The following is a 19,421-nucleotide window of genomic DNA, read 5'->3' as shown; positions in this document are numbered from 1 at the left end:
AATTCTAATGTGTGGCCTTTTTAAACTAAATAGTGAAAGAATTCTAACAAGAGTCTCTCTCTCTCTCTTTTTTCCTTAATCTTAAAGTTTTTTTTTATATGAGTTTCTTTGTTTTGTTTTTTTTTGTTTTTTTTTTTTTTTGAAACCTAAAGTGAGTCATTTTAAAAATTAAAAAAAAAATTCTAATGTGAGGTCTAATTAAAAAAATTATAATTATTTTTATATCCTAATTCTAACGTAAGTCTCTCAAAAAGTCAAAAATTTTGGTTTTATATTATATATAAATAATAATAATAATAATAATGTGGCAAGCTTTAAGGATATGAGAATGCAATTTGTACATCTACTATCAAGATAACATAGATTAGATTGGTGATGGATAGTAGATTTAATTGCAGTTGAGTATTATGTGAAGTCATCACCATAGAATGGCCCACACCGGAATGTGTTATGTGGAACCAATGATACGAGAGAAAAAGAATTTTTCTAAACATTGAAAAAAAAATTACTTATTTTCATTCATTTTCAAGTTATACATTTTTTAAAATTAAGTCATAAACTTTTAAGCAAAATAAATATTGTAAGGACCAAAAATCATCCAACACATAGACTGCCACAATACATTTTATGACTAGAGATCCGAATACAATGAATTTGTAGAGAGGGTAACAACAACAAAAGTCCCCCCCTTCTGTGTCTCTCCTCTCTTATTTATACCCTTTGCCCTTATCATCTCAGCCCTACACCTCTCCATCTACTCAATCCCTTTCCCTGACACCTGTCCGTCGGTAATGGAGAAAAGTTCTAGCTCTGTGCTCTGTACTGTTCAGGTCATGTCTACATTAATGCAGCGAACAAAGCTAGTATTCCCTATTTAATTCAACCAGAACGGTTGGTACAGGACATTTAATGCAATGCTCAAAGTTATTTCAGCCCCACCCGGATATTTGCAATATGTCCCATACATCATCAATTTCTCTTTCTTCCTTTACCCGACCATCCCACTTCATCCTCGGGCATATTTCTTTATTCTCCTCTACTTATTAGACCTTTCAGTATGTCTCATGGTCTTCGGCTCTTTGGATCCTCGGGTTTTCGAGTCTTCGGCACCTCACAAATACCTTTAATTTTTATTTAACTATCTAGTGCATCGTACGGGTTAGCGACTAGTAATAACTAATAGTCGAAACGTTTGACTTTTTATTGATCACTTTTTGTTACACCACATGACTACAAAAATTACTACCACATTTACATTCTAAAAATAGTTTCCCATTTTACGGTGTTTGTTTTACAGTAAATATATTTAGTCAAAAGTAAAATATTTTCAGTCAACTAAATCAGGCTAGGCAAATTTTTGTAAAAGATTTTATACTTAAAATTTTGGTAAAATATTTTACATTTGCTCTCCTCATTTTTTTTTTCTTTTTTGGAAAGTGCTCTCCTTGCTTTTACCCAATGCTTTATCCGATACTTTCACTACCTTTGACCTTAGTCCCTCTCATGCTATCTCTCCCTCTCTCACAACTACTCTCCCTTCTGGCCTTCTCAATTATCCTTGCTCTCTCTTCTTTTTACTTTGGCAGTCCACTGTGACTCCTATTGATAAGCACTGAGGCATTTGACGTCGATGTCTCCAGCATAGAGGTTCCCGTAGTAAGTGCAGTGCAGATCGTTGATCAGGGTTGTTGTATCTCTCTGTTCCCTCTGCACTCTTCATCGTGTTCCTAATTTCTTTCGGGCTGCATCTCTCAGATCTGGATTGGTGGGTCAACGATGGTGGGTTTGGGTTTGAGTTTGGTAGGTGGGTTTAGTTTTGGGTTTTGGTGGCTGAGTGATGGATGGTTCGTCAGTTCAATGGTGGTGCATAGGGGGTGGGTTCCGATGTTGATGGTGGCTGATTGGCGTGGGTTTTCATTATTAATTGATCTTGGATTTTTATTCTTCTCATTGTTGCAGTGTTGTGGGTGGTAGCTGATTAGGGTGGGTTTTCGTTAATCATTGATCTTGGATTTTTTTTTCGTCTTGTTGTTGTAGTGCTATGGGGGGTGGCTATTGCGGTGATGTGGATGGTTGTGTTTCAGGCTTTCAATGTTGGATTTTGGTGGAAACAGTAGCGATGGCTTCTTCTTCTTCTTTTTTTTTTTTTTTTTTGTCTTCTTCCCAATCTAGATTTAGTACAGTTGGTAGTGGATTGTGCTTACATCTAGTGGTGGTTGGTGGTGGCTAATTTTTGCTTTCATTTTCAATTGTTTATGTTAATCCAAACACCTGAAAATGTTTTACTGAAAATATTTTATTGTAAAATCTTTTACTTGTAAAATATTTTACATTTGAAAATATTTTACTTTGAAGCAAACGGAGTCAAAATAATAATAATCTACTTGGCCAGGCAAAATGTCACCTACTTGACACAACAATACGATGTCGTTTCAACTAGGGGTGGAAAAATTGGACATGATCCACGAATCCGACATAACACGACACAAAATTAGCAGGTTATGGGTTGAGACTTAATAGGTTCATGTCATATTCGGGTTGACATGATTGACATGTATAATAAACAGGTTGGGTTAGTGTCCATCATATAGAACTCGTTTGACCTATTTGACCCGTTTAATTAAATGACATTTTACCAATATACCCTTAAAACCCTAGGTATATAAACTTATTAGTTGTTGTGGCTTATTTTCTTTGACATATTATGATTGATTATTTTGTAATATTGAGATATGCTTTAGTTTTGAATAATTATTTGTGACGCAGTTACTCGTTCGTTTTGAATTTTATATTAAAAATATTTTTATGTTTGGTTTTTCATAATTTATATCAATTTGGTTCATATTAAAATTTGTTGTTGTTGATTTTTTTATTATTATTATTAAATCTAATAAACAGGTTGACACAATTGACCCATTTAATAAATGGGTCGCGTTAGGGTTGAGGAATTTTGACCCGTTTAATAAACATGTCTAGTTAGTGTTGACCCATATAATCAAATGCTTATTAGTCGACACGACACGAATCCGACACGCTAACATGAATTGCCACCTCTAGTTTCAACTAACCATATGTCTTATCGAATGCCAATTAGTAACCATGATCTCCATGTAAAGAGCCAATAAAAACATGAACCAATGTGCCAATGCCAACAATTACATGCCATTTACCACAATAGTAAGATTCAAGGAAATAATTCTCCACTCTTGAAAAAGAAGAAGAAGAAATAATTCTCCATCAAGTGTCATTTGAAATGACCTTAAATAAGAGAAAAATCAAGAAATAAGGAATGAATATGAAAAAATACAAATATTTATTGTCTTTTGTAAAGGAAGTTTGAATTTCGGCTTAAGTTTAGGAATATCAGTGGTTTGTAACTTTAAATTTTATCATAGTAAAGCTTTGTTTCGATTGCATCTGCATTTTCACGCAGATGCTTTTTTGGCTTTTTATTTATTATTCCAACGCTTGGTGCATTGTTCATGGGACATGAAAAGTGCATCAAGACAAATGCATAGTATTTTCATTCATGAACAGTAACTGGATTTTTTTTTTTCCAGCAAAATGAGCGGTATCCAAACGCATATTAAGTTAACTTTGACAATGCCATGTGCTCAAAAAAAAAAAAAATTTTTGACAGTTCTATCATTTTAAGTCATTTTGTCTATTGCCATTTGAAAGACGTTAACTCTCTTAAAATGACTTCATTTGTAATATTAGAAAATGACTCTAGAAATGTCGTCATTTTAAGAGAGTTAAAGGACTAAAATGATAGCATTATTTTTATTAAAAAAAGAAAAAGAAAAGAAAAGATGATAGCATTGTCAAAGTTAACAAACTAAAATGAAAAAAAAAATTAGTAGGCTAAAATGATAATTGACCAATTATTAGGTGCATATTGTGCTTTTGCCAACATTTTATTATTTCACTTAATATTTATAGCTTGTTTGGATGGAAGGGGAGTAGAGGGGAGTAAAGTAGAGAGAGAGAGAGAGAGTAAGTTAAATTACCTTATTTGGACGTTTTTTAAGGGAGGAGGGGGAGGGATTTGGAGGGGTTTGGAAGGGTTCTAACTACTTCTAATTCCTTATTTTTAATTCTCCAAATTTGAGAGATTTGGAGGAAGAGTAGAGCATAGAAATGCTTAACCAAATAAATTACCAAATTTACCCTTACCATATTAACAAAATTACAAACTATGAAAATGCTAATTATTCTCCTCCTCTTAAATTTAAAAATGTTCAAATAAGGTGGAGGATAATCATTCTCCTTTCCCCTCTTCCCCCCATTTTTTACATGTATTTGTTTAATGTATCACTTTATCTATATTAAAAATACAAAATTTTCTAATATTTATTACTTAAATGAAAGTGAGATTTATTTATTTATCTATTTATTTGTTGAGGGGGGGAGTATCACTCAAATAAAATTACGTTAAATCACACAACTTATCTTCTCTTGTTTGATTTGGCTTCCCCCCCCCCCCCCCCCACTTTTTACATGTATTTGTTTAATGTATCACTTTATCTAGATTAAAAATACAACTTTTTCTAATATTTTTTACTTAAATGAAAGTATGATTTTTTTTTTTTTTTTGGTTAAGGGGGGAGGATCACGTAACTGAAAGTACATTAAATTATAAGACTTATCTTATCTTGTTGGTTTAAATTTAGGATTCCAATTAAACATCCATTAACAATAAAGGGTGGAGCTTGTGTCTAGTGGTCAGTGCCATTGGACACGTTGCGATGTGGATACAGACATGTTAGGATACGGACACATGTCCAATGTCACTGGCCACTGGACACGTGTCTATATCCTAACGTGTCCAATGACACTATCCACTAGACACAAGCCGGATCCAACAATAAAAATGTCGTGGTATCATAAATGTTAAATGGGTTCACGGACAAAGAGGCATCAACTCTGTTATTATACAATGTGTTGCCATAGAACTAAAATGTCGATAAATATAACTTAGCTGTGACTATGATCATAGCAATTTTAGAGCAAGACAATATTTGTTTGTTCTTGGGGTGAGACACGACAAACTTCATAATACCTTAGATGGTGGAGTGTGATTAGTGTAACTTTGATTTTATATGGACCATCACTATATATTTTATGTGAAAATTTAATGATACAGCTTTTATTTCACAATTTTTAACACAGCTCAAAAGAGATATTATTGGAAAAAAATTATGACTTCGTGTAAAAGTGATTGATAATATGTTAATTAGTCACCGTCGACTATTTTATCAAATTGTGGCAAAATGTGTAGTCATAGTAAAACTATACCTCTGATTAAAAGCATAGAAGGCAAAACCTTTACGATTTGTTTCTCTTGTAATTTTAGTGCAATGGGTAAGAAATGAAAACGTGTATAATCCATATTATGCGGGAAACATAAAATAAGGTTAAAAGAACTTTTGGGCTAAATGAAAACGTGTATACATATTACACGGGAAGCATAAAAATAAAGTTAAAATAACTTATTCTCAGCCAAAAAAAGAAGTTAAAATAACTTATAGACTAAATTATTTTTGTACATTAAATAAAAATTGATGTTTTTAAAGAGTTGTACTAGCAAAATAAGCTTGAAAAAATAAAAATAAAAATAAAAAAACGAATTCAAACACATACAGCATATAGAGAATTAAGAATTAAATATAATATGTTAGGTAAAAAAAATCCTAATTTTCTCTATAAATATATATAGTTTCTTTTATTGTTTATTTTTAAGGGAAAACTAAACCAATGACTAATGAAGAAAAATTTTTAGAAACTTTTTATGTGAAGAAATAAAGACGGACTATTTTGACAATTTTTTATGTTTTTCGAAAAGTGGTATTAATTTTTTTTAAAAATGATATATTAACAAATGACCTAAAGATACTATTAACAAGACTCTATTTTTAAAAGCTTTGAAAATAAATAAAGCAAAATATCTAATACTGCATAAGGTACTTGTAAAATAATTGGCTACTTGAAAATAATAAGTAATCGGTCATCGTCGGTCACATAAAGTAAGGAAAATGTCAATAGATGTCTTAAAAGTATTGATTTATGAATTATTTGTAGAAACAATTTTGTAAAATAGTTTGTATCTCTAGCTTTAGTTAACATGCTACAGTTACAAACTATTTTACAATATTTTTACAAAATATTAATGTAGCCAACCTCTAATTGGTTTTCATTTAGGCCCACTATTAATATCATTTTTCTATTTATCACTAATTACTCACTATATCAACAATTTGTAAATTTTTTTGTAAAATAGTTTGTATCTCTAACCTTATTCAACATTTTATGAGGAAATAATAAAACAATTAACTTTTGTAGCAGCTTTTTATATTGTGAAAACAGGTAACATTTTTTTCTTTTTGAGAAACACACACATATATAAGAGAAGGAGGATGAGAGTGAAAACAAGTAACATGATTCAATAAATAATTGTAAAAAAGGTTGCGATAATTAGACTCTATTTGGTACACCATTTAAAGAAAATAAAACATGTTTTTAAACAAAATTACATGTATTTTCACACTTTTTCACTTGTATGTATTTCTACACATATCTTCAAATAACAAAATATATATTTTAAGTGCATATACCAAATATCCCTTATCGTGGTCATAAAATTAATATTGTTTTCAGGGAAGACATTAATATTGTTTTCATTTAATGACTTATTTGTTTCTAGGTGCGAAAACGAGGGTCATCAAAGGGGGCCGGTTACTTTTTGTGTGTAGACTGTAGATAGATGAAAATGGCAGCTGGTAGATATGAATGCAAAGATTTGGTACGTTGCTAAAAGGGTAAAACCTTTTATAATAATTTTTTTTTTTCAAAGGATATTACTATTTTTATAAAAGCAAAAAGAAAAAAAGAAAAAAAAAACGATGTTTTGTTTGACTGTGAGAATCAGATAAAGGATTTGTTCAATTTTGGAGTATGTAATGGTAATTGAGTAAATATACCCGATAAGGAGGGGTATATGCACTGTCAGCTATCTACCATCTCAGGCTGCCTAAAATAATATATATGCCTCTTTTAAGTTCATAACGCAGGTCCTCTCTCATCTCATCTCATCTCGCTCTCTCTCTCTCTCTGTCTCGCTTCGTCTGTTTGATCCGCCTCCATATCCACGGCCAGGGCTTTGCATCTCTTACTTTTCTCTCCTCAATATTACAGATCTCCCTCCATAGCCTCCATAGCTGCTGCAATTTGCTGTTTTGTTTTGGATTGACTTTGCGATTTGGTAATTTCGACAGATCCAGAGGGAGGCGACCTCTGCCTTCGGACTTCCTCACCGTCTGATCTGATCAAGGTTTAACTCACTGCACCCTCATTCGTTTCTCTCTCTACGTGATCGTTATCAGATTTCATTTTGCGTACTCTCTGTAATTGTCTGCTGCTATATATATATATATATATATATATATATATATATATATATTTATATATCTATATATCTATAATAATCTAATGTAATGATATGCGTCTTCATTTTGCAGCAGATTTGCATGCACTTAGCTTTTAGTCTCCTCTTTATACAAATATGTTACACTCCACTCACTGTTGCCCACTTTTTCTTCTTCTTTCTCTCTTATTTTTATTATTATTAATAATAAATAAATAAATTCTTAATAATTAAGGTGGTTGGCTTTTTCTATTTGATTTGCTTGCTATAATGATAGATCGACCTGTTTTGTCAATGCTCTATCGTTGCATGTGCTTGTCTCAATATTGTGGATCTCAATGTTTTCTTATTTCAATTATTAATATTATAAAAATAAAACCGGAATTGTTTCTTAATTATTGGTAAATAATATGTATATTTGATCTTAATTGTGTATTATGCGGTTGAATTATGTCTAAGAAAGTGAGAAAAAATAAAATTGTAGATCGTGGCTGTTGAGAGATGGCATCATCAACAGCTGGGGGCTCAGGATGGTACAAAGGAAAAGTGAAAGCAGTTCTTTCAGGGGACTGCTTGGTTATAATGGCGGTGGCTGCTAATAGGGTTGGACCCCCACCTGAGAAGACCCTTACTTTGTCATCTCTTGTTGCTCCAAGACTGGTACTCCCTTCCTTCCTTCACTTTTGAATTGCTGCTTTCGGTATTGCCCCTGTTGTTTTACTTGTTTCTTAATTCTTGCCTTCATTTGAATCGGATCAGCTTGTGCGCGCGCGCAATTGGATTATTTTGTTTCATGACCATTTTTCTTTGTGATCAGCTTCTTTCCTTTGTGATTCGTTTCTGTTAATTATCATTCAAAATTCTGAAAAGAAAAGTTTTTGAATGATTGTGATTTGGGTGATTAAAAACAGAAATTTGTTTATTCTTCTAAAGTGTCTTTGGTCCTGAGTTTTTCTTTTTGTGGGTACTTCAGTTCTTGTCCCGTTTAACAAACAAAGTATTAGTCTTTTTAAAAAAAAAATGATTATGAGTGAGAGTTGTTGCTGACATTACAATGGCTTTCCCTTTTGTCTTTTCTTCCCAGGCCCGAAGAGGTGGTGTTGATGAGCCATTTGCCTGGGACAGCAGAGAGTACTTGAGGAAACTCTGCATAGGAAAGGTGCCTTTTTGATATTATTTCACTTGCCATTGGCTAAATTAAAGTACCTTCCTTTAAATAAGGATGTTACATCTTTTTTCTTGCAGGAGGTTGCCTTCAAAGTGGATTACACTGTGCCATCCATAGGCCGTGAATTTGGCTCTGTTTTTATTGGTGACAAAAATGTTGCCTTGCTGGTGGTTTCTGAAGGCTGGGCAAAGGTTATGTCCCTTTTATTTATTTATTAATACATACTGCAAAGATTGTGACTTGTGATTTCTCTGTATGGGCATTAGCTGAATCTTGTCCTGCAGGTCAGGGAGCAAGGTCAACAGAAAGGAGAAGTGAGTCCTTTCCTTCCAGAACTGCTACGTCTGGAAGAGCAAGCCAAGCAACAAGGTCTTGGTCGCTGGAGCAAGGTTCACATTTTAATTCTCTCTCCTCTTCTTTATCGAACTCTAAATTGCTCACTTATATATTACCTATTACTTCCATTGCCTAGAGGTCTCCTTATATCCTCTGTATTATTACTTGTTTTGGAGTATGAGAGTCCTGTCCTTGTAATTAGAGCATATTGGGATTTTAAGGTGTCATCAAGACGACTGGATTTTTATTATTTTTAGGGCAGAAATTGGTTTGACTTGGTTGGCTTTGGGGGTGAATTTTCTACTTAATGGAATATGTCATTTTTTACAAACACAAACTGACACGGACCAAGGGGAGCGATCCCAAGCCAAACAAGTATAGGGGAGTTCAGTTCAATTGGAATATGTCAGTTTTTTACAAAAGAAAAAAAAATTTCAGTTAAATTTTAAAATTGCAAGAAACGTTTAGACAGAAATGGGTGCAAACTATCTCCAGTGTTTCATCTAAAATCCGACTTAAACCAACACAATTTTGAAAGAAATTCAACCTGGAGACCAATAGACTAAGAAATTTCAAATAAATTTGTCAATACCTTTGAGGACAATATGAACCTATACATTCATCTTGAATTTAGGCAATTTCAAAATGAAGAAAAAAAAACCATGGAAACTACCACCTGAGATTCATCAGCTTTAATAATTAAAGGAGGTATTAGAAATTTAGAATGAGGTAAAACACCTGCATTGCATTACATGTACATTGTCTTGTTTGAGATCAGATGGAAGCTTTCTGCAAAACAGATTAATACATGGTCCTTAATTTCCTGATTGCAGGTTCCAGGTGCTGCTGAAGCAGCAATCAGGAATCTACCGCCTTCTGCGATTGGTGATCCTAGCAACTTCAATGCCATGGGTCTGTTAGCTTCAAACAAGGGCAGTCCCATGCAAGGTATTGTCGAGCAGGTTCGTGATGGCAGTACCATTCGGGTATATCTGCTTCCAGAGTTTCAGTTTGTCCAAGTGTTTGTTGCAGGAATTCAGGTACACATCCTATTCTGTGATTAGTGCCTGTCCACATGAATTCTTTTCTTCTTTTCTCAACCTTATGCTCTTATCAATGTGTTTCCTGCGTATATACATTATGTTCTTTTTTTTAATATTAGGCCCCGTCCATGGGAAGAAGGACCGTAACTGAAAGTGCTGCTGAAACAGAAGTGATCACTGAAGAACCAAATGGAGATGTTTCTGCTGAATCTCGAGCACCTCTAACATCTGCGCAGAGGCTTGCAGTCTCAGCAGCATCATCTACTGAAGTTTCTCCTGATCCATTTGGTGCTGAAGCCAAATTTTTCACAGAGCTTCGTGTTTTAAATAGAGATGTATGTAAATTGTTGCTAGAGGTTATGTTGCACATTGGGTTTTTTTTCCCCTCCTTATGAAATTTTCTAAATGATGTATAGGTTCGTATTGTCCTGGAAGGTGTTGACAAGTTCAGCAATTTGATTGGATCGGTATATTATCCTGATGGGGACTCAGCAAAAGACCTTGCACTGGAGCTTGTTGAAACTGTATGTGCTTACATTGTAGTGCAATTACTACAAATAAATAAATAAATATATATGTGTGTGTGTGTGTGTGTGTGTGTGAGATAAATGATTAAAATTTTTATAATATTAAATTATGGATTCTTTTTTTTTTTTTCTGCTCCACTTTATGTTTTTGGTGACACATCTTGTGTGGTTTTGGCTTGTAACAGATCATGTGTCCATTTAATCATTCTATTGACATGAGATTTGTAGATTATAGAGTAAGGCAGCTTCAAAAGGCATATTTTCAATGCTTGAACTGTGCATCATTCACAAAGAAATATTAGATGTTAGAATCTGAGGAAAAAAAAATGTCTTTTACATTCTATATTTTAGGATTCTCTGGTGGTGTTGAAGGCAAAGAAGGATGAGGCTATGTTGTTTGGTCAAAAACTGCCAAGTATTTCCCTTTGAATTCTGTGGCCTGACTTGGACCTTATTGACATGACACGAATTTGGCATTTAGTACTAACTGTTACATTCTTTTTACTTGTGATTACATTCTCTCGAGGCTTTATAATTTTTTTTTTCTTTTTTTTCTTTTGAAAACTTATTCGTCTTGTGTGCGGTATTTGAGTCATTGCTTGCCTAAAGTTTATTTCATGTGCTAGATGTCTCTACCTGACAATTGTTAATAAGGCCATCTAAAAGGATGAGTGCATAGACTGCTAATAACAAAAATTCTTCTCTCTATCCCTCCAGGGTTTAGCGAAGTATGTTGAATGGAGTGCAAATATGATGGAAGAAGATGCCAAGCGGCGGCTGAAGGCTGCAGAGCTTCAAGCCAAGAAAACAAGGTTGAGGATTTGGACAAACTATGTTCCTCCGGCTACAAATTCAAAGGCAATCCATGACCAGAATTTCACAGGAAAGGTAATAATGAGTCCCAAGCAATGCTTATCTCAATTTATTTATTTCTCCATGCCAAAAATTTATTCTAAATTGCATTTGGCTTTTTCCAGGTGGTGGAGGTTGTAAGTGGGGACTGTGTTATTGTAGCTGATGACTCTGTCCCATATGGAAGTCCATCAGCAGAGCGTCGGGTCAATCTGTCAAGTATTAGGTGTCCAAAAATCGGCAATCCTCGGAGGGAGGAAAAGCCGGCTCCCTATGCCCGTGAAGCCAGGGAGTTCTTGAGAACACGACTTATTGGCCGACAAGTATGAACTGTCATTACTATACCTTTTTTTGTTATAATATAAATTTTGATTTAATTATTGATTGTATGACTTTTTCAGGTGAATGTTCAAATGGAGTATTCTAGGAAGGTCAGCATGGCAGATGGACCTGCAGCTGCTACTGCGTCTGCAGATTCCAGAGTAATGGATTTTGGATCAGTTTTCCTATTGTCTCCTATTAAGGTTGAGGGTGATGATACCCCCTCACCTGCTCCACCCGCTTCTAGCAGCCAGGCTGGGGTTAATGTAGCTGAGCTTTTGGTTGCCCGTGGATTTGGCACTGTTATTAGGCATCGAGATTTTGAGGAGAGATCAAACCATTACGATGCCCTTCTTGCTGCTGAATCCCGTGCCATTTCTGGTAAGAAAGGTATTCATTCAGCTAAGGATCCTCCGGTAATGCACATAACAGACCTGCTTACGGTGAGAAATGTTACCATTATACTAAATTCTTTTCTTACTATCATATTCTGCATTATAAGTTTAATTATTTTTGTTATTTTGTGTGTATCATTCAGGCTTCAGCCAAGAAAGCTAAGGATTTTTTGCCATTCCTGCATCGGAGTAGGAGAATACCTGCCGTTGTTGAATATGTCCTCAGTGGTCATCGTTTTAAGTTGTTGATTCCCAAAGAAACGTGTAGTATTGCCTTCGCATTCTCTGGGGTCAGGTGTCCTGGTCGTGATGAGCCCTATTCAGATGAAGCTATTGCACTAATGAGAAGAAAGATAATGCAGAGAGATGTTGAGGTTTTCCCCTATCTCTGAGAAACTGGTAATTTCCCACTTGTTGCTTCTACTGCTTTGATAAATCTGTATCTATTGTACAGATTGAAGTTGAAACTGTTGATAGAAATGGAACTTTCCTGGGATCCATGTGGGAATCAAAGACAAATCTGGCAGTTTCTCTCCTTGAAGCTGGCCTAGCAAAACTTCAAACTTCCTTTGGCAGTGACAGGATTCCTGACATCCACCTTCTTGAACAAGCTGAGAAATCAGCCAAGAGGCAAAAACTGAAAGTAAGAAGCAGAACTTGCATTATATTACCACCATTTTCCTCTGTCAAATATGCTAAATGGAGATTATGTTGCAGATTTGGGAGAATTATGTTGAAGGGGAGGAAGTGCCCAATGGTGCAGTTGTGGAAAGCAAACAGAAAGAAGTGCTAAAGGTGCTTGGAATGCAAGTGCATCAAGTAATACCCTTTTCATGTGTTGTGCAATGGTAAATGACATGTATTATTGATATAATTTTCAGGTAATGGTTACAGAAGTCTTGGGCGGTGGTAAATTTTACGTCCAGACAGTTGGGGATCAGAAAGTGGCCTCAATTCAGCAGCAGCTTGCTTCATTAAGTCTTCAAGAAGCTCCTGTAATTGGTGCTTTTAATCCTAAGAAGGGTGATATAGTCCTTGCTCAGTTTAGTGCTGACAATTCCTGGAATCGAGCTATGGTTAGTAACTGACTGATACCTAGGTTCTAACTGTTAAATCTCTCTCTTGCTCTCTCTCACATACACGCTAAACTACTTCCTTGATGTTAAGAGGCACATTACTATTTGCTGTGTAGTTTTTGTATTCATTACTTGGTATAGTAAATTACTGTTCAAGTATTTCAGCATTTGGCTTCTCCAAGAACTCTGGATTAATTGCCTCAATGAGTGTGAGAGTGGGTTGCAGGAAGTGGGGAATTGGAAACTGGGATCTCAAGGAGCAAGTTGATGAGATGCACAGTGGAAATGTTTTTGAAACATCTTAAAGATACTAAATATAATAACTAATTGTAAACCTTTTTGTCCTTTTCTTAGAACAATGAGTCACATTTCAATAGCAGTTAGCTAAAGTGGTTGGACCAATAACCTATAATCTGATCATTTTCTTTCTTCAGCTAGCTCAATTATCTTTCATACTGTTTTGTTCTAGTTATGAAACAACCTGCACATAGACTACTGTTTCCCCCCCTTTTAAAAAATAAAATAAAATAAAATAACCCCACATCTTCTCTTTTCTTCCCCTTTCTCACATTTCCTCTCTGCTTATATGCATTTAAATGTATGATTTATTTGCCTTTATGTTTCCATAATTTTTTTCCAATTGATTTGTCAAGATTGTCAATGCACCCCGAGGACCTGTGGAGTCCCCAAAAGACAAGTTCGAAGTGTTCTACATTGATTATGGGAATCAAGAGGTCGTTCCTTACAGTCAGTTACGTCCTATTGATTCCTCAGTATCTTCTGCACCTGGTCTTGCTCAGCTATGCAGCCTTGCATATATGAAGGTTCCAGCCTTGGAGGAAGATTTTGGCCAAGAAGCAGCTGAATTTCTGAGTGAGCACACATTGAACAGTTCAAAAGAGTTCAGGGCCAAGGTTGAGGAAAGGGACACTTCTGGAGGAAAAGTGAAAGGGCAGGGAACTGGGCCAACTCTTGTTGTAACTCTTGTTGCTGTGGATGCTGAGATTAGTATAAATGCTGCCATGCTTCAGGTATGAATAGCATCTGTCTTGTTTGCTTTGTTTTTCCTGAGAAGATAGAGGCTCTTGGTACTATCTCCTCTTGCAAAATGTGCAAGTAATAGAATTGGCATAGCCTCACATATTCTGCAAAATGATAAATTGCACCGTTGTCATGGAAACTACTATGTAAAGAAATTTGATGCTTGCAGTTTCTCACCCGAGCTACCCAATTCTAAATTGTTTATCATGAAAAATGTAACCATGTATCATGCTGAAATCTTAAATTGTGGAGGAACTCTTCTTGATTTACCTTATGAGCTTTCCACCATTCACCTTATTTTTTTGGTTGGTTTTTTGACAACCCAGACAAGTCAGTCTTGTAATGCTTTAGTTCTATCTGTGTTTGTTGGTTTGGTGGTACAACATTTGGACCTATTTTGATGCAGAATGATTAGAAATACACCACTTATATGGCATTTTCTGAATTTTCAGGAAGGACTTGCTAGAACAGAAAAGAGGAAGAAGTGGGACCACAAGGATAGACAGTTGGCCCTTGATAATTTGGAGAAGTTCCAGGATGAAGCACGGACTGCTAGGCGAGGGATGTGGCAGTATGGTGATATCCAGTCAGATGATGAGGATACAGCTCCTCCTGTTAGAAAGGCTGGTGGCCGGCGATAGATATGAGTTTAGTGAGGATACAGCAACTCAAGCAAGCCTAAGAAGAATCTAATTATAGGCATGATTGATTGCTTCTAGTGTATCAGAGCAAAAAAAAGTGACAGCAGTAAACTTGCGTAAGTTTTGTTTTTGTTTTTTTTTCCCCCTTTTTAATTTATTGTTAGCTGAGCGACAATTTTTTTACACATCTTAATAAGGTGAACATAATCCCCGTCTCCTGTTGGGGGCATCGTAGACAATTTTTCCTCATATCAAAGTTGAAAGGTTGTGTTAATTTTGGGGTGTCTTTATTCTATACCTATAGTCAGTATCCTCCTACAAATTGATAACTTTTATATATTCAGTTAGGTGATAATGTCACACCCAGAAGCAACTCCTGTAAGGCTGTAACGCTGCATGTTAATAGAGCCACTCAGGCGACAAGGAATGACAACTGACATATTGAGCAACCTAGTTTTGCAAACAAGAAACACAACTAGGCATACTATCACCTACATATGGAGGCAAATTGAGAAGCATCAAATTCATAGAGTCAAAACAATCGATTAAGGATAGGTCTAGGATTTGCTTTAATGTTCTTGAGGTAATTTGACTTATTTAAGTTTTTAAGTAAATTTTTAAGACGGTTTGGGTCCCTGAAGCTAAATAGGATCTGATCTGAAAAAGCTTTTCATAAAGGAATAAAATATTTACTTTTTTTGAGTTTGCAAGACCAACATTTGTAGCCACAAAAAATAGTAGACAAAGCTAAGTGACATTTCTTTAGGCATTGTACCTGTTCATAATCAATTTTAATCATATGGTTGCATTAGCCAGTGAGTCACATATTGAATTTAATGGTTCTTGGAGAAAGATAAACACCTTTTGTACACGATTTAATTGAAAATTTTAATTGTTCTTGGTGAAAGATAAACACCTTTTGTATGCACGGTTGAATTTAATTGAAAACAAGGTGAAGCAGAATTACTTACCCTGCCCCTTCTCTAGGTGGGGAAAACCTGTGTGTGTGTGTGGGGGGGGGGTAGATTAGGTTTGAGGCATGTTGGAGGGATTTTACCATACTTATAAGGTGGTTCTGACATTAATAATAGTAGTCGTAAGAGTACCAAAAGAGGAAGAAAACAAATATTTTAGAAAATAGTTATAAAATATGTGCAAAAAGAAGAAGTTATTATATATATATATATATATATATATATATATATATATATATATATATATATATGGTAAGGTTCAAGTTACACTAGGTTTAGCTCTCAGCAATATTACACTACTCAATAACTTGTTATAGAAGCCTTACTTATCCCACCAGGCTCACAATCCATTCTGTTCAGTTTCACCCATGTGGATTTGGGCTTGGACGTGAGCAGCCCATTAGATACATGATCAGGCTCCACTACATCGTCCGTTGAGAAATCTGGCACCTCTTCATTTTTTTTGAAACCGCGCTAATCACTGCCTTCCCAGTCCCGTGTGTAACGTTCCCATTAAGTGTGCCGTTGAATCTGTTATGCTCATGATTAGGCTACTGATCTGTCGGGATACTTCCTATAATCTTGCTCCTTTCAACATCGTCATTAATGCTCTCCTTAAGGTTAACTCTATTGGTCTCAGAGGTTATCACCGGCGCCGCCATCACCGGATTTTGATCACTCATCCCGCCTTCCTTACCACTGTGGGATTGATTCATGTCATACTTCTGTGGAGTTCTTGGACGACTTCCCGAGGCTTTTAACCAGTTACCATACTGGTATTCGACCTCTCCATTGCCTTTTTTTGCAGCAAAATGCTCTGCACAATGCCTTATATCATGTCCCAAAAGACCACAAAAATGGCAGAACATAAGCAACCTCTCATACTTAAAGGTAACCCACGTGCGCTCCCCATCCGCCGTCCCAGCTATGTAACCTCCACGTCGAAGAGGTTTAGTAATTGGAAGGGCAACCCGAACTCTCATAAATAAATTTTGTTCCTCCTGTCGCCTCCATTTTTCAACCTCCTCCACAGCACCCAATCTGCTCCCTATCCTTGACGCCACAACGGAAGAAATCATGTCAAAAGGGGCCCCCAGATTTGAACCCAAATAGATGCAGTGTCCCATTTGATGTTTGTTGCAGTCATTCCCTTATGCCACCTTTTAATCATAAGAAGTTGATTGTCAAAGGTCCATGCCCCCCCCACCCCCCCCCCCCCCCCTTTATTACTCTGCTCATGTCAAATTCACTATTGAACTTGAACTGGAACAAATTTGGTCCGACCTCCAAAATGTGGAGCTTATTTTCCAATCCCCAAGCTCTACGTATGGTATTCTTTACTGCAGTTGTGTTGAAAGCTTTGCAAGTTACGAATTTGCCAATAAGACTCAGATTACAGCTCTCTATTTCTTCCAATCTTCCTTCTTTCTTTCCTCCTTTGTAAGGCTTGTTGTCCAGGGTTCGATCTTGACTTTGTCACAGCCAAAAAAATCAAGCAAATGTCAAATTTTATGGGGTTCAAGTGATAATAAAGCGAATTATAAACACTCAACATTCAAAAGATTCTATTTCTAGTCAAAGCCTTCATAAGATGCAAACTTATTTTCTTGGTTTCTTAAGGTAAAAGAAACCAAATAGAAGTTTAGGAGATAAGTAGCAAAATTTTAACAAATCCCTTAAAACAAAAAGCCAAATATATATATATATATATATATATATATAAGGGAAAGAGCCGGTACAAAAAAATCATTAACCCTCATTTTGGTTCTCATATACATGACGTGAGGGTCAAACCGAAAAGCCACAAAGGGAGACTGAACTCATGAATTTTACTGATCGATTCTAATAACATGATGCCAACAAGCTCAACTTGAAAAAGAGTGTCGGTTGTTTTGCTTTGCCTCAAAAGAAGAGTAAATCATTTAAGTCATTTATGTATATAGTGTACGACAATTACCTTATATCATATTTAATGCTATACAATCTATCCCCTCATTGGGTAGGTCAAATCTGCCTAATTATGCTTTATATATTGGCATGTTAGAGTGATAGAAGTCACATAAACCCCGAAACTCAAGATTAGTAGTACATGTCAAAGCGGGAGCAGGGAAAAGGGGATCAATCATTACCTATAAATAGTCCTACCATTTATACATAAGGGAGTGACTATAAGAACTCACAAAAATAAAGTTGTTACTTTGTTGAACTAGACTCAGCATGATTTTATCATTGGAACTAAAGTTGGCCTTATCATTAGTGTCACCGGTGAACCCTTCGAGAAGAATCATTTTTACAAATGTTTGTGTTAGTATTTGTGCACGTTGGCTTTCACGATTTTTCCTTCCCAAAGTATTCCACCTCCCACGCATAAGAAAGTAAATTAATGGATGAAAAAACAGCTTGAAAAAGAAATAAAAAGACGATCTTTTTTGCACATTTCTTTCCTTCCTCATTTTTTCCGGGAAAAACTTTAACAAACATATCACAAATAGGGGAGGCAAATGGGCGGGTTGGGTCATAAATGGGTCGGTGGTGTGATTACTCATTTATGACTCATTTATATATAAATTAATTATCCATTACCCGCTCAATCCATTTAATTAGTAATCCACCCATTTAACCCAATATGACCAAAATACCTCTAAAATCCATTTAATCAGTAATCCACCCATTTAACCCAATATGACCAAAATACCTCTAAAACTAGTTGAATATCCTATTGACTTTCAAAATTACCAAAATACCCTTAAATACCCAAAATAACTCAAATGCTCCTACACTTTCAAGATTACCAATATACCCTTGGACATCCAAAATTACCAAAATATCCCTAAAATGTCCAAAATTACACAAAAGACACTAAAAAGCCAAAAATTCCCAAGATAATAACATTTGATTAGCAATAAATGTCATTTTTTTCCCTTTTCCTAATGGGCAAATCAGTAAGGCAATTTTGCATGGTGAGACAGTGTCTGTACTTTCCTTTTTCTTAGAGTGTTAGGTCATTACTGCAATAACTTCTTTGAAGAGTTGCATGGAAATGTTTCCCATTACTAGTTTACTAAGGCAGTGAACTAGTGATGGTTTTGTACTGTCCTTAATTTAAGACAGGAGACTATCGTTGCATTTTAGAGCAAGTGGTCGCATTTCAGTACATGTGGTCGCATTTCAGTACATGTGGTCAACAAAGAAAATACTTACTGTTTTAAAAAAATAAAATTGGTTGCTTTTGATATATATATATATATATATATATATTGGAGAGAAAATTAGACTACAAGAATATACTCAAGAGAGAGAAATTGAAGATAAGTAAAGGTTTAAAGGACTACAAGAATATATCTCTGGCTGATTATAAGCAGCTAAGTGCTCAAAAATAAGATATAAATCATTACTAAAAAGAGCATAATTTGACAGACATACATTAAAAAAGAATAAGTGTGGGGAGTAAAAAGACCCTGATGGGGATGTGGGCCTTTGGGCCATGCTAAGGAAGGCCGACCTACTCTTGGGTTTAGAACTTGTTAGTATTACGGGTCGGCCCATACGCCGAGGATCCGAGGATCCAGCCGGGGGTGAATTTTCCTTCGGACGGACACCGGAGGACCCGGGACTTCATGGTAA

The 19,421-nt window shown here is 35.4% G+C and overlaps 1 protein-coding gene across 1 annotated transcript; it reads left to right on the top strand.

Annotated features, from left to right (window-relative positions):
* The first annotated feature begins 7,061 nt into the window (after positions 1–7,061).
* On the top strand, positions 7,062–15,097 carry LOC142631852 (ribonuclease TUDOR 1). The gene is made up of 17 exons (XM_075806174.1): positions 7,062–7,330; positions 7,908–8,083; positions 8,508–8,582; positions 8,669–8,782; positions 8,876–8,980; positions 9,761–9,967; positions 10,090–10,305; positions 10,387–10,494; positions 11,215–11,385; positions 11,475–11,672; positions 11,751–12,113; positions 12,209–12,439; positions 12,520–12,708; positions 12,783–12,860; positions 12,947–13,141; positions 13,795–14,172; positions 14,635–15,097. Exons 2-17 carry the CDS (start codon positions 7,925–7,927, stop codon positions 14,821–14,823), a joined length of 2,976 nt encoding a protein of 991 aa, XP_075662289.1. The 5' UTR covers positions 7,062–7,330; positions 7,908–7,924; the 3' UTR covers positions 14,824–15,097.
* The last annotated feature ends 4,324 nt before the right edge of the window (positions 15,098–19,421 follow it).

Source organism: Castanea sativa, chromosome 4, assembly GCF_040712315.1.
Source record: "Castanea sativa cultivar Marrone di Chiusa Pesio chromosome 4, ASM4071231v1".
Taxonomy (NCBI): Eukaryota; Viridiplantae; Streptophyta; class Magnoliopsida; order Fagales; family Fagaceae; genus Castanea; species Castanea sativa.
This window is presented reverse-complemented; position numbering and strand designations above follow the sequence as displayed.